This window comes from Protomyctophum bolini, assembly GCF_963924005.1.
Source record: "Protomyctophum bolini genome assembly, chromosome: 14".
Classification (NCBI taxonomy): domain Eukaryota; kingdom Metazoa; phylum Chordata; class Actinopteri; order Myctophiformes; family Myctophidae; genus Protomyctophum; species Protomyctophum bolini.
In genome coordinates this window covers 36,247,115-36,267,319 of record NC_137875.1, presented here as the reverse complement: position 1 = coordinate 36,267,319, position 20,205 = coordinate 36,247,115, and the positions used below count along the sequence as shown (strand labels likewise).

The 20,205-nt window shown below is 43.4% G+C and overlaps 1 protein-coding gene across 4 annotated transcripts in view; it reads right to left on the bottom strand.

Annotated features, from left to right (window-relative positions):
* Window positions 1–15,886, bottom strand: part of mapk8a (mitogen-activated protein kinase 8a) — a 31,478-nt gene extending 15,592 nt beyond the window's left edge. For all 4 annotated transcript variants that reach the window (XR_013965302.1, XM_080782357.1, XM_080782358.1 and 1 more), the window contains exons 1-6: window positions 15,581–15,886; window positions 8,992–9,164; window positions 7,789–7,918; window positions 7,281–7,339; window positions 6,941–7,079; window positions 928–1,093 (exon numbers count right to left, since the gene is read on the bottom strand). Coding sequence is in view for 3 of the 4 variants with exons in the window: in XM_080782357.1 (XP_080638483.1) it covers window positions 928–1,093; window positions 6,941–7,079; window positions 7,281–7,339; window positions 7,789–7,918; window positions 8,992–9,164; window positions 15,581–15,589 (676 nt within the window). In the remaining variant the exon portion in view is untranslated. The remainder of the gene's footprint in view (window positions 1–927; window positions 1,094–6,940; window positions 7,080–7,280; window positions 7,340–7,788; window positions 7,919–8,991; window positions 9,165–15,580) is intronic.
* Between the last annotated feature and the right edge of the window lie 4,319 nt (window positions 15,887–20,205).

Here is a 20,205-nt window from a genome sequence, read left to right as displayed (position 1 = left end):
AGTTAACACAGGATTGCACCATGTACGAGTTGTCTAGTTAACACAGGATTGCACCATGTACGAGTTGTCTAGTTAACACAGGATTGTACCATGTACGAGTTGTCTAGTTAACACAGGATTGTACCATGTACGAGTTGAGAAGAAGGTAGAGCATAGAAGGGGTTAGTTCGGGAAGCAATAATCTCATAACAACCAAATCCAGTTATGCACAGAAGCACCATGCTACTTAAGAATAAATATGTGGATCATGAAACCTATTTTCACTATATTAGATAAACATTTGATGGATTTGTGGTCACAATTTAAATGTAACTTAAGTAGATTAAAGGTGCTGTAAGTTAGTTTCTTTTAAGTGTCACTGTACATAGCTCTCTATTGAGTGTTTGTTCAGTAACAGGGGTCTCCCCATCTCATCTCTGCAGCCATTTAGTGAACTAGAAAATATTTTATTCAGGATACCAATTTCATCCAATCGGGAGATAAACAAGTGAAATTGATCTTTAACTCCTGATTGGATTACATTGATTATTTTCTGCTTACTAAAGAGAGACTCCCATTACTGAACAAACGGAATATAGAGCTTTAACCCTTTGTTTCTAAACCCCCTTTTTGTTTGAACCCATACACATCACTTTCAACAGTATAGTTGTCAACCTTTCAGGGATCAGGACTCGCTTGAAAATGTTGAAAGCTTTGGTGACTTAACCCACCCGACTGGCCCACCCATCTGACCCCCCACACTCACAGGTTGACAACCAGTGACTATAGGCCTGTCACAATTATTACACAATCCTCAGTCATTTCTTTTGTGTATATTCATTTGTCATATCTGCCCTGGGTCATTTTGGATTACGAAGCCTAAAGGGCTAAACAGAATTGCAGCGCCAGACACCAGACACCAGACACCAGACAGGCGGCTCTACTGACCGTTGGCCTGGTAGCCCATGCCCAGGATGACCTCGGGGGCTCGGTAGTATCGCGTCACCACGTAGGGCGTCATCAGCAGGCCGGTGGCGGCGGTCCGAGCCAGGCCAAAGTCCAGGATCTTCAGTGTGCAGTCTGACTTCACCACTATGTTACTGGGCTTCAGGTCCTGTGGAGGAAGGAAGGAAACACAGGCCAAGAAGAGGGTCATTTTGAGGCCAAGGAACCCCTAGGCTGAGAGAGAAATGAAGCAGGCCCCTGCTTCATCTCAGGTTCCCCCACCCCCACTATATAATTAAACTTTCTCATGGATTTCATAGATGGCTCCATAGAGTTGTTCGACAGCACTGTCACTGTGTAGCGTTGTGTTGGATTCATGTTAATGCATATTTTTCTATTTTTACAGACAGTTATATCGCCAATCGTACTTCAAGCTCACGCCGCCTCGCAGTTCGAGGCATTGTGAGCTTGTAGAATGGCTATTTTTGAGTGGTGCAACCACTCCTACAACCAGAAATGTCCGTCCGTACGTCCCTGTGTGTGTGTGTGTGTGTGTGTGTGTGTGTGTTTGTGTGTGTGTTAGGCTGCACAACAGTGACACTTGGTGGTGAAAAAACGCATTTCCGTGCTCGGACGGACCCAGCCAGCCAGTCAAGGACCCAGCCAGCCAGGGACACTCAATGGAGTGGCTGCACCGCTCAAAAAGGTTTATATCACATGCAGATTTGGCAGCCATCCTGTATTAACTCTGAGGACCCCTCTGAGGACTGAGAGGACCCCTGTTGAAGACCCCTGTTGTAGGTTACTATTTGTGGGTTAATTAATTCTCCAGTGCACACCACCACCAGCGCGTTTGCGGTGAGCGGTGTGAATTCCAAAGCTCTGCTGCAAAGGGAGAACTTAATTATTATACGGCTCATTAAATGAGTTCTTAAGCCAACATGATGACGCGGTTTAACATGTATATCTTTGAAGTGAGTTCATCCACGGGAGAGTATCGTGAGGAGACTGCTAATTAGAGCTCCCCTGTTTTATCTCAAACTACTGCAGGTCAGAGGAGAAGTATGGAGGAGTTTAATCACTTAAATCCTATATGTTTCATGGCCCGGGGGTCTATTGATGATATGCATACGGCTGCCATCTTGCCAGCAAGGTGCTGCCTAGGTGCAACTTCCCATAGACAGCCCATTCATCCAAACAGAAAGGTCCTATTTAATTGTATTAAATAATGTCAAACTCACCAACATTGCAGCTGTACGAAAAGCTTGAATTATCGTAATTACTATCTGCAAAGTGTTTGTTTCATAAAAATCCACCGTAGATAGAAAGAGGATAATTCAAGCTTTCCGTACAGCTGCAAATAATGTTGGTGAGTTTGACGTTATTTAATACAATTAGATAGGACTGTTCTGTTTGGATGAATGGGCTGTATATGGGAAGTTGCACCTTGTTAGCACCTTGCTGGCAAGATGGCAGCTGTGTGCACATCAATACCCACTCCTTTTCACCCCTCTACACCAAACAAATAGCCAATCTACAGGCTCACACGTGTCACATGTTGGCCTATCAGCAGGACCTGTTTCTACGAGTCAGAAAATCACTATATTCCTTTAATTATGTAGGAAGCTGTCACTATTTGTTAACATGATAGTCGAATTGTTACATGTCAATACTCGTCCACATCACACACAGTACTGCCATCTACGTAGACCCACATAGTGCCATGCTGTCAGTCTATTCCTCATCAGAGGGACCACGCCACACACACCAGGCCATTTGCGTGGAGCCCAGAGGCATAGGGGACCCCCTGACAATCAACCATTCCAGTTTATTTCTCCCCAATGTGAAATAGTTTCACCCGCACTACTTCCATCCAGTAAGTCGATTTTCAAAATAAAACAAGTGTTGTTGACTAATGAACATTTCCAAAAGAGACTCTTATTTTGAAAAGCACACATTTTTTAGAGGAAACGTGAGTTCTATTGAGGCCATCTTGACACTTGTCAAGTGTGAACAAAACAATGTAGGCCTACAAACTCTGGAGCAAGTGTGTTCTCTTTCATCCTCTGTCTTGCCTTTAAGGCAATTCTAAGCAATGTTGGTATTTCTGTCCGCTTTAGAAAAGCCTGCAACTACTTTATTGTCATCCTGTGTACATGTGCTTTTATTTTGAAGAAATCAGTATATAATGAGAGTCACTTCCTGTGAGCACCATCTTTGATGCAGCAGTGCAGAGAGTAAACACACACTGTTCAGAGCAGTAAGCCTAAGAAAAGAAAACATCTACCAACTTGGAAGCTTTTGAGAGGCAATGCTGTAAGTTGCAGTTGATGTTAGATATGCTAACTTTCTGTACAATTTTGTGGTATTTTGTTATGTTTATTTTGTATTTGGAAACGTTTTTGACAAATGTTTACTGTTGTCTGCAGAACATAACATAGCCTAGCCTAGCCTCAGGTGTATGTCATCCTACTAATCAACACTGATGAGTGTATGTGGTTTAGCTAGTGTGTGTATGATTGTTAATTACCTGGGTTTATTTAGTTGTGAGATGATTGGAATGCTGTCAATTAAGAACAACTCTGAATGTATTGTTTTATTATTTTTGCAGCTTTCACCGCTTTGTCATGAAGTAAAACAGTCAATTCCACCTTCGACTCTGTCTTCATTGGCTGCGGTTTATCTTGATGTTAAGTGGCAGTCCCATACACTGCCATAGAACATTAAATCCTCCATAGCAGCAGTGGTGAGTAGGCTAATTAACTATCTCATGCTGGCCAAAGTTGCCTACAGAGTGGTACAGTATTGCAATGAGGATTCTATTTAGTGTTTGTGATACAAAGTATGCTCCTATGCTACCTGGGTTCCCAGGGTTCCCAGTCCCACATTGTTCCTAGGGTAGCAAGTGAAGGGTTTGCAGGGCTTAAAGCCAAAAAGAATCCCGAGACTGAAAATGACTTTTAGAAAATCTACACTGATGCCATTAAATGACCCCTATGAAATCCTCAGGACTGAAATCAGTCCCCAGGACTGAGAACACAAAGTTGAGCTTTGCCTCGAGTCCCTAACAGTGCGTTTTAACTAGGGATGCACCAAAAGGGAAGTTCTTGGCCGAAACCGAATAGCGAATATAGGAAACAGTTGGCCGAATATGATTAATATTATATATCTTTTTTTCCTACCATTGCTGTCATGATTATTATTAAAGCTACCTGATTATGGCAAAAGACTGTTTAGTCATTTTCGGCCGAATATTTTCTGTGGCCGAATATTTTCTGTGGCCGAACATTCGGTGCATCACTAGTTTTAACAGCGGGAGAACAACGGCGAGCGACACATGAATTTCATTGGCTATCGCCTAATCGCCCACTATCGCCGGACGATGTCCCCCAAAAGTTGAATTATTTTTATCTTTTCGGCCGATGTTCCTCCGCCCACTTTTCGACCATCGCCCGTTCGCCCGCTATAGCCAGCTATCTCCAGTAGTTGCCGGGTCTCGGCAAAATAATTCACTTCTGGCTGTCGCTCCGCTGTTAAAACATACTGTAATTGCTAAATCCGCCCCTGTTCATCATCCATGCATGGGCTCTCAAACACCATAAATGCAACATGTTTGTTCTAGCGAGTGCTGCTGCAAGGAATGTCTGCCCTGCTTACTTTGATATAACTGAATTTACATTCATGCAGTGTTGCCTGCATGTACACTAGTGTGCGTCATGTAATGAGTCATGCAGCTCTAGGTCTGGTTTTTTTTACGGAGAGCCGAGATAGAAAACATGGCAAGTCCATTGGTTTAATTGGCTCCGGCGGAGAATGTTTTGTCCCCCCGTCCTTCCGTCCATTCGTGTGTACAGCGAATACTAATTGGCGTGAAACTCCCTGGAGGCCAGAGCAGGACCTCTGCCCCAAGTTCTTCACATTGGCCTGCTATAGCGCCACCAGGAGGCCAATTTTCACAAAGCATATTGCTCCTACAGATCCAACACGCAAATATCTATATAGTCATCAAAACAGACTTTTTTTTTTTTTCATATTTCATCCCAGGATTGTCTCAGATGGACTGGCCTGGCGGAGAGCTGTGATCCGAGGAGCACATTTTTCCAGGTATTCCTTTGAGGTTTTATCTGTATTTCTTCTAACCTAGTTGAATGTCGTCATTCCAGCAATCTGGCCATCCTTTCACTATAGTGTCAGGTGCTGTGTTGTTGTTGTTTTGCACAGGAAAAATAAAAAAGTGAAACGGACGCATTAACCAATTTAATTTGTATAAGTAAATTGGTTAAAGGGATATTTCACTTTTATCATTACTTTTCTAATTCATTTTGTTTATTTTTGTTTGAAAGTGAAATATCCCTTTAACCACTTTTACCCTGGCATCCTTATGTTGGGAATGTCAGAATAGTGCAACCCTGTGAATGATGCAACCCTGTGAATGATGCTACCATGTGATTGATGCAACCCTGTGAATGATGCAACCCTGTGAATGATGCTACCATGTGAATGATGAAACCCTGTGAATGATGCAACCCTGTGAATGATGGTACCATGTGAATGATGGTACCATGTGGATGATGGTACCCTGTGAATGATGGTACCATGTGATTGATGCAACCCTGTGAATGATGCAACCCTGTGAATGATGCTACCATGTGAATGATGAAACCCTGTGAATGATGAAACCCTGTGAATGCTGCTACCATGTGAATGATGAAACCCTGTGAATGATGAAACCCTGTGAATGCTGCTACCATGTGAATGATGCAACCCTGTGAATGATGCTACCATGTGATTGATGCAACCCTGTGAATGATGCAACCCTGTGAATGCTGCTACCATGTGAATGATGAAACCCTGTGAATGATGAAACCCTGTGAATGCTGCTACCATGTGAATGATGAAACCCTGTGAATGATGAAACCCTGTGAATGCTGCTACCATGTGAATGATGAAACCCTGTGAATGATGAAACCCTGTGAATGCTGCTACCATGTGAATGATGAAACCCTGTGAATGATGAAACCCTGTGAATGATGAAACCCTGTGAATGATGCAACCCTGTGAATGATGCAACCCTGTGAATGCTGCTACCATGTGAATGATGAAACCCTGTGAATGATGAAACCCTGTGAATGATGCAACCCTGTGAATGATGCAACCCTGTGAATGATGCAACCCTGTGAATGATGCAACCCTGTGAATGATGCAACCCTGTGAATGCTGCTACCATGTGAATGATGAAACCCTGTGAATGATGAAACCCTGTGAATGATGCTACCATGTGAATGATGGTACCATGTGAATGATGGTACCATGTGATTGATGCTACCATGTGAATGATGGTACCATGTGAATGATGGTACCATGTGATTGATGCAACCCTGTGAATGATGCTACCATGTGAATGATGGTACCATGTGAATGCTGCTACCATGTGAATGATGCTACCATGTGAATGATGCAACCCTGTGAATGATGCAAGCCATGTGAGTGATGCAACCCTGTGAATGATGCAACCCTGTGAATGATGCTACCATGTGAATGATGCTACCATGTGAATGATGGTACCATGTGAATGATGCAAGCCATGTGAATGATGCAACCCTGTGAATGATGCTACCATGTGAATGATGGTACCATGTGAATGATGGTACCATGTGAATGATGCTACCATGGAGCATACAATGGAGACGTTGTAAGTAGGCTCCAGTAGAACCTACTGGCTCAATTGCATGTCTTGATGAGTAACCTACTGGTCATTGTGCGTTGATAGCATTCGAAGCGGGTGCCCTGGGAAAGATGCCCACAGCATGGAGGAGGTGAATGGTGCCCTACCCTGTGAATGATGCCCACAGCATGGAGGAGGTGAATGGTGCCCTACCCTGTGAATGATGCCCACAGCATGGAGGAGGTGAATGGTGCCCTACCCTGTGAAAGATGCCCACAGCATGGAGGTGGTGAATGGTGCCCTACCCTGTGAATGATGCCCACAGCATGGAGGAGGTGAATGGTGCCCTACCCTGTGAATGATGCCCGCCGCGTGGAGGTGCTTGATGCCACACAGCATCTGGTACAGCAGGTAGGACAGCCTCTCGTGGTCCAGCTCCATCTGAATCACCTGGCACAGGTTGGCATCCATCAGCTCCATCACTATGTATCTGGAACATGCATACACACACACACGCAGATGCATGCACACAGCACATTGTTTTAGTATGTGCATATTTTCAAGCAAGCAGAATAATTGTACACAGAGACACGCTTGCAGCCGATACACACACATACGCACGCACGCACACACACGCACGCACACACACACACGTACACACACACGCGTACACAGACCAAGAGTTACTTACACGTCTTGAAATTCTTCTAATGTTTTTTGTGGAGTAAATACATTTAATAGACCAATAATCTGTGGAAACACAAGACATGCATGTCAGCATAACGTTGTTATGATTTGTTCATACAGTGTGATAATTAGATATATCAGAGCATCTTAAAATGTTAAAGCTAACAACAACGTGTGAGTTCGTAGAATGGCTATTTTCGCTATTTAATTTCGCTGTCATACAAAGAAGTACATGGGGCTAAAATGGTAAATGGTTATTCATTTATTTTCTCAAATTGAACCCTGATGATTGACACATTTCATAGATCGCTGCTGTAGGGCAGAAAAGTTTTTGTCCAAAGCCATTCCTTGACTATTTCTTGACATTTTGTGCAAGATTCTTGTATGATGAAGTAGGGCATTAATGTGCGAAAAAACATGCAAGCTCAAATATGGAGATGCAGGGTTTCTGCCCTACAGCGACAAAACACTAAATGACTGTAGTTCTGTGTTAGCAGTTTCACCCAACGTACATTTTTATGATTGACACATTTCATAAGCACTAGTTCTCTGTACGCCCTCTTGGCATGGGTCTGATTCTGGAAGGGCCGACTCAGCTTCTTGATGGCAACGTTTCTTTCGAGATTGTGGTCGTATGCAGAGCTGGGGGAAGAAAAGGACATGAGTATGGGAAATGCAGGAGTACAGTAGTGCCATATGCATTTTTACAGTTCAACTGCACAATGGCTTTATGATGACATAACCATGAAACATACAGAGACATTATTAACCCATTTAGTCTTCTGAAAGAATATAGATTCAAAGATTTGTGCCGCATTTTCACGATAAAAAAAAAATAGCTAAAGTATAACATAATACTTAGTTAAAACACCAAAAGGGGTTCCCGTCCAGAATGCGTGTTCGCTTTAAGACGGTGAGGTCGGCGTTGGTTTCATGCTATTGTAGCGTCATGTCCAGGGTGTGTACTTAAGCTGCATCACACTACAGAAACAGGAGATAGGCTCCTGACTTGTGTGGGCCACATGGCTCGGGAACTGTTGGTTCCCAAGGCTAGTCACCAGCAAAAAGGCTAATAATATACAGCGAGAACAGAGAGTTCAGAGAAAGGGCATCACTCGGCCATAATGCAGCCATTAAAACCCAACACACTGTCACTCCCCAAAAATGCATATCATGGCGTCAAACAGTGCCGTCCCGGGCTCCCAAACATTTAAAGCGACGGAGGCGCACGGTCTAAAGCGGACTTGAGCCACAGGAGGCACCCGCCAAGCGAGTCGCCTTGCCAAGCGTTGTGACCGTGAAGTCTGCTTCAGCTGACTCGGCGTCGTTCGAGTTATCGTAGAGAATTGTAACTCTCCAAAAAAGTTAGAGTGAGAATGCGTTGTAAAACCAGGAAAACACTTATCCTGATAGATGCCATCACAGATGGTATCTAGTCACAATCACAGTATCAATATATTATCAACATATTTTGCCCAGTCCTATTCTGACCCTTGCTCACAAGTTTAAATTAAAAAACATTTGCATGCTGGAACCAATGAAATTTGCACGAGGACGGAATGATCAAAACGTCTTAAAGATTAATGAAATGAGATAATTATTTATTAGCACGAATCCCGCTGATGCTGTGCAGATGCACGGTAAACAATATCGCCAATATTATTTTGGCACGGAGACGAAGACTGACTGTGGATGGTCGAGGGTGCGTTGCTTACCATACGATTCCCTGTGCTCCTGAGCCTATGGGCCTGAGGTTCTGGTAGCGTTTCAGCACACAGAACGTCGAGTCCCCTACGTCGATGCTGTAGAACTCCCGTTCTCTTTTGTTCTTGTTCATGGTGGCGAGGTGGTCTTCAATTACTGCTTTCTGCGCATCCACAAATGTTCTCTGTGGGAACAAGGGACAAAGATGGACACAAGTAAAGTGAATTGTCAACGAATTGTGTTTCGAAATCGCGACCCAAGACTCACGATAAAATGGCGAGGCTCCCTTGGTGCTCCTAAGAAAGCATTTAAATGAGGTGTTAACCCATTTTGGGCGGGAACCCCTTTTGGTGTTTTAACTAAGCATTATGTTATACTTTAGCTATTGAAAAATAGCAGATCTACAAGCTCATAGCGTGCCACCGAGTGGCGCGCAACGAGCTTGTAGGTCTGATCTTTTTTTTTATCGTGAAAATGTGCCTTTGAATATATATTATTACAGAGTGAACATTTTAAAGCAAATCTTTGCTTCTGGGGGTCCCTGGAACAACATATTTTCAGATGGGGGGACAGAGGCATATTACATATAATTTTTGTGGTCCTTGACATGAAATATTGAGCATGGAAACATTAGGTTTTTTCAGGATTTAGAAGATTTTTTTTTAATTTTGACGTCAGGCCTAAATGGGTTAAAAGACTGCTGCTGACATTCACTCTTCAGGCGACCGCTGCAGAATAGATCCACTGCAAACCAACTCAGCAAACCAGACCCGAGGTGGAAGATTTGATATATCGCTCTATCTGGGTGAAAACCTCATATGTCCAAAACCTTTGGACATAATGAGGTTTTCATAGGCATCCAAAAGCTCTAAACGCGGTGCGAATTTCGAGCTTGCGGATATGCTACTTTCGGTGCTTTTGTGCGACACAAGGCTCAGAATATCCCTCTGTCATCACATTGGAGACCAAAAGCGCCTGCCTGGACTGCTGCTGGTGAAGATTCCTATAGCCTGTGTGCCTGACTGACTGACCGACCGGTGACCGCTTGCACGTTTTTGGACCCCGGCCCAGGACTCCAGTCCAGGCCCTGTTATCGCTGCAGGCAGGTCTTCCACACAGGCACATGTTAAGTGGGTCAAGTTATACCGGGAAGGAGGGAGGGAGGGCTGGGAGGGTCCACATATATAGGAACACAAAGCAAAGAGATGCTCATTTAAATGCCCCCCCTTTCCATGTGAGCTTGTAGATCGGCTATTATTTTGTGTGAATAAGTGACTATTTTCTACGTTTCCTATATGCCAGTGCTACGTTTTCGTGTCATGAACCCCCAAAATGTATTCGGCCGCGGACCCACATCTGAAAAGGTCTGCACTTTTCCATTTGACCGGGCCTATAGGAATTAACCACATCACTACGGTCATTTTATCTTGCTGCCTTCCCCTTGCAGGAAGCCAAACAGAGCTTATGTAATAATCAGGACTCGCCATCATATCTCTCTGTCTCGCTATACAAAACACAGTCCATATGAGGAACGGAAGAATCGCCACAGTGAGACGTGTCAGTGTTCCCCTTCTGCTCCTCCAACGTCACAAACACGCATGCATCTCTCTCTCTCTGAGACACAGTGTGTCAGTCCCTCACAACAACATCAAAATAGACACGCTCCACTACACACTAGGGCAGGGATGTCAAACTCAAATACATTAGAAATTGGTACAAGTCGAGGGCCGGACTGTGTTTCAACACACGGGCCATTTTTGGGGAGAGGGGTAGCTGAAAGTTGACCACAAATGATATACTTTCACTGCTGATCAATAGTGAAGAGAAGACGCATGCTTGCGCTTGCGGGCCCTCGATACGTGACCCACAATGCACTCGCCGTGCATTGTGGGACTTATTAGTATTATGGTGGTCCGTGCAATATACCAGAGGGCCAGTTCTAATACTAATTAAATATCATCCCGCGGGCCAAAGATAATTCATTCCCGGGCCTTGAGTTTGACATATATGCACTAGGCGTTCTATATCTTTTTCGTGTCAAGGACCCCCAAATGTATATGCATTTTGACACACACACACACACACACACACACACACACACACCATTTGAAAATGACAGCCAGCCAGGACCCCCAGAAGAAAATATTTATGTAAAATTAAGGAATGTACAATTTTCCTAGCGTTTTTGAGATTTCAAAAATAGCAAAATAGTAGATCTGCTGTTTTTGATTAGCCGACATATTAGTACATATATGTATAAGGTTGGTTAGAATGATTGTGATGCTATAATATTAACTACTTTTGCTGGACCCCACTTTGAGATTCACTGCACTGCATTGCACTATACTATATACACTAAGTCTTGTTTTATGAGTTACATGAGAAGAGGTTGAGTCGTAAGTTGAGTCGTAAGTTCATAACGCATTAGAGTGGATAACAGGACAGTGTCATTAATATCACTGTGTTAGCATGGCGCTCAGGAGGGTTGTCACAATGTCAACATGGGGGGGGGGGGGGGTTCTTTGAACTCATCCCAGCAGTTATATCACTCTCTGGTTTTCAGGAATTTAAAAAAAGGAAGCCTGTGTTTCAGTGGATCCAATGTAGTTATTGAATTTAGTCACCACCATCACCAGCTCTTGTTACTACTTCAGTACTTTTTTATTGGTTAAATATTTCTAAAGAAAACACACACACACACACACACACACACACACACACATACAGAAAGACTTTCGCCCTATAAAAAATAATATTGCTACTTTTGTCTACTGTAGTAGCGAAGTGGGGCATTAAATTACAAAGAAAACCAGTAAAGGTTAAGAAAGATACAAGGTCTCTAGCTTGACAGCAGCAACAACATATACAATTCATAATACCCCCTGGTTGTATAACAACTAGTTGTTGTGCTCAGTGCATAATGTTAGGCAGATGCAACAGCACCACTAAAACAGATACAACAGCCCCTGTAAAAAGACATGGAACACTTTGAGTGGTGATTCCATAAAGTGTGCTGTGCAGGTTTACAGGGGGATGCAGTAAACACGCCAGTGGTCTGCCAATAGGCTCTATGCACATACGCCATTTTGGAAATAACTCTTCCTACTTCCGGGCCTTTTCTGACTTACTTCACAGGTTGTTGCCAATGATACTAATTAAAGCCAAATTCCAATACCCCCAAATCTCGGCCACTCATTCACTCACAGTCGCTCACTCCAGCACGGTGGTGTTACAGTGAAATTGGTGACCTGCTGAAATATGTGACAATCGTGTCGACGTCACATAACAATGTCGGTGTCTGAATGTAAATTATTGCAGTTTGTTCATTAGCAGAGTTATTATTAACGGTATTCAGGCCACATTTTTAAAGACCTCCATGTAAGTTGTGTGAAGTCCACAAGATGTTCACATATTTAGACAGGTCACCAATTCCACCGTAATTTGCCATGCTGGAGTGATCGAGTGTGAGTGAGCGAGTGGCCGAGATTTTGGGTATTGGAGTTTGGCTTAAGGCTCTGTTCCATGCTGGTCAATGGTGCTGCCTGCTATTGTGCATGTTGGCTCACTGGAAACACCCTTGGGTCTCAAAGTCTCCTCCTTGAATGGATTCCAAATGGCCCTGTATGTAGGGGCCCCTTACGGATCCATGTTATGGGGTTCCTTGAAATTAAAAGATTTGAGAACCACTGTATCAAAAAATGGAACAGAGCCTTAATTAGTATCATCGGTAACAGATGTGAAGGAAGTCCGAAGTAGGTAGAGCTATTTCCAAAATGGCGTATGTGCATATAGAGCCTATGCAGCACCTGTTATATAGTGTTCCCTGCAGCCAATCAGTCAGTTCAGAAGAAACGGCATCAACAAGGACATTCTAGATCGGTGGTTCTCAACCTTTTCGTGACAGCGACAGCGTGCATTTTGGGCCACGTGCATTATTATTTTCAGAGCATGTTTATTTTAACCACTTTTTGCAAGTTAACTGCTGTGGTGATAGTTATAGTTAACTGCGCCATGCAGCCAGAATTGGGCAGATTACCATGTTTTCACATCCGGTTTACTTGCTCGCAGACCTCCATTGTAAGAAACGGCTTATGTTAGCAATAGCTTGCGCTGTTTATCTTTGCTGGGGTACTGCAAGGGAACACCCTATAGCCCCCTTCCTCTTCATCATAGTCCTGGAGTATGCACTCAGGAAGGCCATCAGTGGACAAGAGCAGCTGGATCTTGGCTTCACTCTAACACCAAGGAGGCTGAGACCACAGTAGTAGATCTGGACTATACGGATGACATCAGCCTGCGCAGGAGTAGCACAGGACCTCCTGAACAGAGCCGAGATACAGTGTGCCACGGTTGGCCTCCAGCTGAATGCCAAGAAAAATGAGGGTATCACCTATAGCATCTCACCGGAACATCCACCTCTGACAACAACAGAAGGCACTGCTCTGAAGGAAGTCATGGGTCAACTCAACCGAGCAAGATCTGGACGTGAGGAAGACCCTTGCATGGAGGGCCCTGAACAGAATGACCTGCAGTGTATGGAACTCCAACCTCCCCCGTCTAATCAAACTCAGCTTCTTCTATGCAACAGTATATAGTCTGTTTGTTCTTCTATATGGCTGGACCGTGAAGCCAACCCTGGAGAAGTTTCTAGACGGGTTCTACACCAGAATGTTGCGTGCAGTATACTTAACAGATCAGCAAGAGTGTATGCTATCAACAAGATCCTGTATGGGGGAATACCAAAGGGTGAGACAGAAAATAGCAGCCAGGAGAATGAGTCTATAGCAGGACACCAAGGACTGCCATTTTCAAAGACATCAAGGACTGCCAGCCAGCTGCTGTGGGAACCAACAGAAGGGCCTAGATCAAGAGGACGTCCCACATTAACATCCGTGGATGTACTCCAAGCATGGAGAACCGGGGTGACTGGAAGCGATGATGGAGGGCTCGTCTGAGGACGACCTAGACGCCTAGAGAGACTTGTGGTATCCTCACGGCCCAACAGTGGGGCCCCGGGCCAGGGCCAGTTCTAGGGGGGCAGGGGTGGGTGGGCAGAGCCCACCCAAATGTGCGTCCTGCCCACCCAATCAAAAGGTATGAGGATGGAATATATATATACACCATTTATCATACATGATTTCTGATTGGGTGAGCAGCATTTTTTTTAGAGAAATTTAGACCCACCTGAACACCGTTTGCCATAAATGCTGTTAACTGACGGGATGACGGCTGATATGGAAATTGGGTTTACTGTTGCTATATGGTCAAAGAAGGAGAAGATAGATACTAGATAAACTGATATGCATCCAGCATAGTTTTCTATGCATTTCAGGGGTTATGGGGATTTGACCCCGTGCAGGGCCGCCTCTATATATTCGCCCTGCCCACCCTATAGTGGGGCAGGCTATAGAACCGGCCCTGCAGTGCCCCGGGCCCAGAGGCTGATAGGAGAAATCTAGACGCCTCACAAAGCTTCCAGACGCAGCAGCACCTCCTCTCTCTCTCCGCTTCCTTTCCTCTCAGCATTATAGAAGGACTCTAGTGTTGACCTAGTCCTCCAGTGCACTGGCCTTTAATTGCCCCGGCGGCTTGGGTTTTGTCTAATGAAGCTTGCTATCGGCCAGATTAGCCTATCATTTTAATGAACGGGGTTTAACAAGGCAGTATCAGACCCTACTCCTCGCCCTAAAATAGCAGGCTAATGCTTTCACGTTCAGTTTTAGCATGCAGTCAATGGACAATGATGCCAGTGGCATGATACAATAACATGTCTTCTAATAAAATTACAATTACATTTCAACACGTGATTTGCATAGTTTCCAGTATTACTCACATATATGCCTCTGTATATTGAATAAAACGGCTTTCTGCATGCATGTGAATTAGAAGCAGATAATTAAAGGCTATGGCCCACTATACGGCCTTGAATGGAATCAGGGGGTGGGCCGTGGGGGGTGGGGGTATACCATTGAAACCTTACCGGTACAACATATATAACCATAAATCCCAGAGGATCAATATCGATTGATTTATTTTCCTTCTGCTGCTGCTAAATGTCTTAACCTTGGAAAACACACGACCCTTCATGCTTTCTGACGACAGTGGGCTGGCGCAGCAGGTACATTTTTTTTCCGCCTGGCTATGGAATCATTCATCATTGTACAATTAAAAAAGAAAAACATAATAATTCACGTTTGGAAGAAAAAACGCAAGATGGTGGGATTCGTACGTATATCCGATCCGTGCACATATAGGTTGACGACGTTATTGCAACAATGTAGGCTAACAACTCCGAGGGGTGTACGATGGAACCAAATGGACCCGTAAAGGGTCCATTTGGTTCCATTTCGTACACTCCTCTGAGTTACATTAACATCGAGGGCTTTTACAGTGTATCCTATACATTATGTGCGTTATTACGTCGTAATTACAATGATATGACGGCATTTAAGGCTATAATCGTTCTCGCTACAATGTAACCCCCCCCCCTAAGAAGACAACAAACGCATCGGCAAGTAGCAAACGCACGCACACACACACCGCGACCCTCCCCCAACCAAGGCTACAACAATAACCCGTAATAGCGACGATCTCTTTTACCTCTGTCATCAAACCAAACGCCGTATGGTGGTGTGTCTCTCTCTCGCTCTCTCTCGCTCGCTCTCTCTCTTCTCTATGCGGTCCGATGATGGCGGATAACGGCTCTTTGAAGGACAAAATAAAACGAGACTGTTGTTGTGGGCCGATGATGATGAAGAAGAATGATCTTACGTCTCCTCCGCTGCTGTCGTTCGGCTTAAAAACATGACCTCACCAAAAAATCTACTCGCAATACGTTTTCCATCCACAGCGCTCTCTCTCTCTCTATCTCTCTCTCTCTCTCTCCCTGTGTCTCTCTGCTCTGCTCTGACAGGACGGCACACACAGCAAGGCCCCGGACGACGCGCAAAAAGCAAAGCACTGCCTGACTGCAGAGGGCATGCGTGCAAAGAGACACGTCACGATGCGTCCACGCAAACACCGTAGAGGCAAACACACACCGACACACCCACCCACTTCCTCCTACTGTGTCTTCTTCGTCTACCCACCTATCTACATCAGATAGATAGATAGATAGATAGATTATTCTTCTTCTTTTTGTGGCAGTTGGCATAGATAGATAGATTATTGCTATTATATAATAGGCCTAATAATATCCTAATAGTATAGGTTAGAAGGGATTTACTTGATATGTTATTGCATTATGCTCACAAAACGTACCTGAATGCCATTTATAAGAAGAAACTAGAAGTGCAAAGACAAATGAAGGCAACCTCGTATTATGTAGATTAGTGGTGGTTCTCTAAATTAGCATTTAGAGAAATTAGAGGGGGTTCCAGGGGGTCCCCAGGATTTTTTGTGGCCAAATACAGATTAATTTGGGGGTCCTTGTATGGCACAAAAAGGTTTGAGAACCATGTATTGGTGTTAAAGGTCATATAGTTCACCCCCAAAATTACCTTTTTTTTCCTATGTATTTTTATTCCGTTTTTTCTATTTATATTTTCTATTCTATAGGGAATCACTCTTGGTCGTCAAATTATTGGTTTAGGATTCGGAATGCAACAAAAACTAAAAAATCACACCCGTGTGAAGTGAGGGGCGCTCTTATCACCATACATCAGGGGTGGGAAACTTTGACGGTGGAGAGGGCCACAATATTTCCCCACTCACTCCAGAGATTGCATATTACTGTTGTAGCAAAAATATTTTTGCTATTGAATTAAAATCCTGAATTAATTTTTGCTATTTCTGAATTGGAATCCTGAAAAGTAACATTTTTATTTAATTTCAAAATTCCTTTAATTATAGTTGTTAAAGGACCACTTCACCACTTTTCAACCTACAGTATCTTCATATAGGTCCTCGCTAATATCATGATAAAATGGCACGATTTCTTTCTACTCAGTCTGTGTCTCATAGGAGGGCTGTGGGCAGTTTAGAAACCGTCCTCCAGTGACGACATCATTAGGCAGGTTTTCTTTTAAACAAGATTTTTTTACAAAAATGTTTAGATTTTCATTATTGTGAGAACGATGCATGCTTTTTGCATTGCAACTTTTTATAGGACTAGAAAGCCTGCAGTTTATATTAGCTTGTATTCCCCATCGATGATGTCACTGGAGGACAGTTTCTAAATTGCCCACAGCCCTCCTATGAGACACAGAGTAGAAAAAAATTGCACCATTTTTTTCATGATTATTAGTGAGGACCTATTATATGAAGATATAAAAGTGGTGTAGTGGTCCTTTAACTTTATGTATTAATACAAATGCATTGGACATGAAAAAAGACGATAACATTTTAATACTACCCATTTAGCTACTAATCTTATCAGTATTCTGGTATCAACCTGAGGGCCGCATTAAGAGAATGTGAGGGCCTCATGTGGCCCCCGGGCCTCCAGTTGCCCTTGTATGTCATACATCATCTCATTCCGGCCAATCACAATTTGCGTCCTCACCTTCGTCTTCAATGTTTGAATTTACACAATGTTTGTGTTTACACCAACAATCAAAGCTGGCCATTCAATGTGATGGCATTCAATGTTTGTGTTTACAAAATCTGGCCATTCATTGTCAATGGCATTGAATGTTTGTGTTTTGTTTACACAAACTTAAAGCTAGCTGGCCATTCATTGTCAATGGCATTTAATGTTTGTGTTAAGACAATGTTTGTGTTTACACAAACCCTCAAGCCGGACATATAGGAGGGTTTGCTCAAAAATACCCATGAATTCAAGTCTCCATGGGGTAAAGAAGACTGGGCGAAATGTCCACAAACAGTGTGCTTTAAAACGTGCAGACTTCAACATCTCTTGGTTTTTTAAAATGCTATACTACAGTTAACTGGCGTGATATACGGCGTTGTAATAGGCATGGGCGATTTAATAACGTCTTGATTACAACCGCCAATGATAAATAATTATTGGAAGAGAATTGTGGGATTATGTTTCGCTTTGCATATCATTTTGTTTGAATGTTTCTTGGCAAGACTGCATGTCCCTGTGTAATGGTAAAGAAAGAAAGAAAGGGGCCTCTGTATTGATCATCTCCCTTGCAGATAGTAGGCCTAAACTGACTACTGGGTGGCATACCTTAGTCCGATGTTAGGCCACATATGTCGGACTCACCCGTGCCATTCATGGCTTCCGCGTGCAGTTAGGGTTAAATTAGGGTATGGGTATATAGGGTGTCAGATATATTGTGTGTCGGACTGTTACCCTTTTTCCATCAAGGACCACCAGGCCACAGACGCACATCTGAAAATGTTTTATGCCAGGTGAAAAAATGATTTCAAGATTTTTCCAAAAGTGTTTAACTTGAGCTTGTAGATCTTCTATGGTTTTAATATAGATAGCCAACATATAAAATATGGATAAAGTGGTTAAATGATTATTTAATTTATTATTTAAAAAAAAAAAATATATATATATATATATATATATATGAAAATTCTAAATGTGACCAGATGGGGTTTAAGTGTTTTTTATAAGAAATGTAGCTGGGGATCCCCAGGGGTCCCCGGACCCCACTTTCAGAACCACCACTTTAAACCTTATTATTGGTTGACTGCAGTCCCTCAGGGCTCTAGTCTATAGTGGATTTTATTTTTTCCTTTTACATAACAAAACATAACGATATACATTCATTGTCATCATTTCCCTCTAAACCAGTGGTTTTCAACCCCTTTTCATGTCAAGGTCCATTGTTTGTTTATTTTGTTTGTATTTGAGCCACGGACCACCATTTGACGACATTAGCCTCTCAGACCCAAAACTAAAGAATATTTTGTTATTCACAATTCCATGCTTTACATGATATACATTTCCTTCATGAACCTGAACACGGCATATACTGTATGCAGCATAGGCTATATATTCTGCATATATACTTGCCATATATTGGCATAATATGTTAATATATTTAAAATAACACCATAGCACCACCATTAGCTTTTTCATGTTGCGCATCCCCTAAGGCGGAAAGGCGCCCGCGCACCACAGTTTGAGAACCACTGCACTATAGTGTAGACTTCTTTTAAATTAAGTATCGCAGACGTTTAACATTAATTTAACTCTTGAGAGCGTAAAATGAAACCAAATGGACCCATCCATCCATCCATCCATCCATCTTCAACCGCTTATCCGTAGTCAGGTCGTGGGGGCAACAGCTCCGCCAGAGAGCTCCAGACATTCCTCTGCAGAGCAACATTAGTAACTTCCTCCTGGGGGATCCCGAGGTGTTCCAAGGCCAGTGACTCACTGGCCTTGGAACGCCAGTGAGTCACTGGCCTGATTACATCGACTCGATGTAATCCCTCCATCTGCCCCTTGGTCTGCCCCTAGGTCTCCTCCCAGAGGGACGTGCATCGAGGACCTCCCTAGGGAGACGCTCGAGAGGCATCCTAACCAATGTCCGAAGTCCGAACCACCTAAGCGGCATGGCTCCTTTCCAGGTGAATAAGCAGCGGCTCTACTCCGAGTCTCCCTCGCGTGACTGAACTTCTCACCTCTAAGAGAGATGCCAGCCACCCGTCAAAGAAAACTCATTTCGGCCGCTTATTCTTTCAGTCATGACCCACACTTCATGACCATAGGTGAGACTAGGAACGAAGAATGGACCCATAAGGGTTAAAGATCTATGGGTCCATTCGGTTACCATTTTAGTTTAACTGGTGACCACCTGGAACTCCCTCAAGGACCACTGGTGGTCCCCAGACCACTGGTTGAAAACCATTGCTCTATAGCAGTTATTAGCCACTGCATGGAGTGTGGTGGTGTTTCCCCCAGAAACACACACTGCATGTCCTCTCACTATATATTTGGGTTTTTTGGGCTACCAAATCAAACCATATATATAAACACCCAAATACAGCAAGAGGACAGTGTTTTTCTGCAGGTAAACACCATGCACCACTACCCCAGTGGTCGATAACTGCTGCTACATATGTAATGTAGTTATTTCTTTGTTACACAACAAACAGGACAAAGTTGCATATTATGCAATGCTCGCTTGTAGATCTGCTATTTTCTGCAAACGTTTTTTTTCTCCCCCAGAATAATGATGGGGTTTAAGTGGTTAAAGCAATATTTAATTTCATCGTGAATTTGTATTTCATTTCAGTCACATATGAATGACAAATGCAGAATATGTGAGAATTTAAGGGCACTTGAATGATCGACA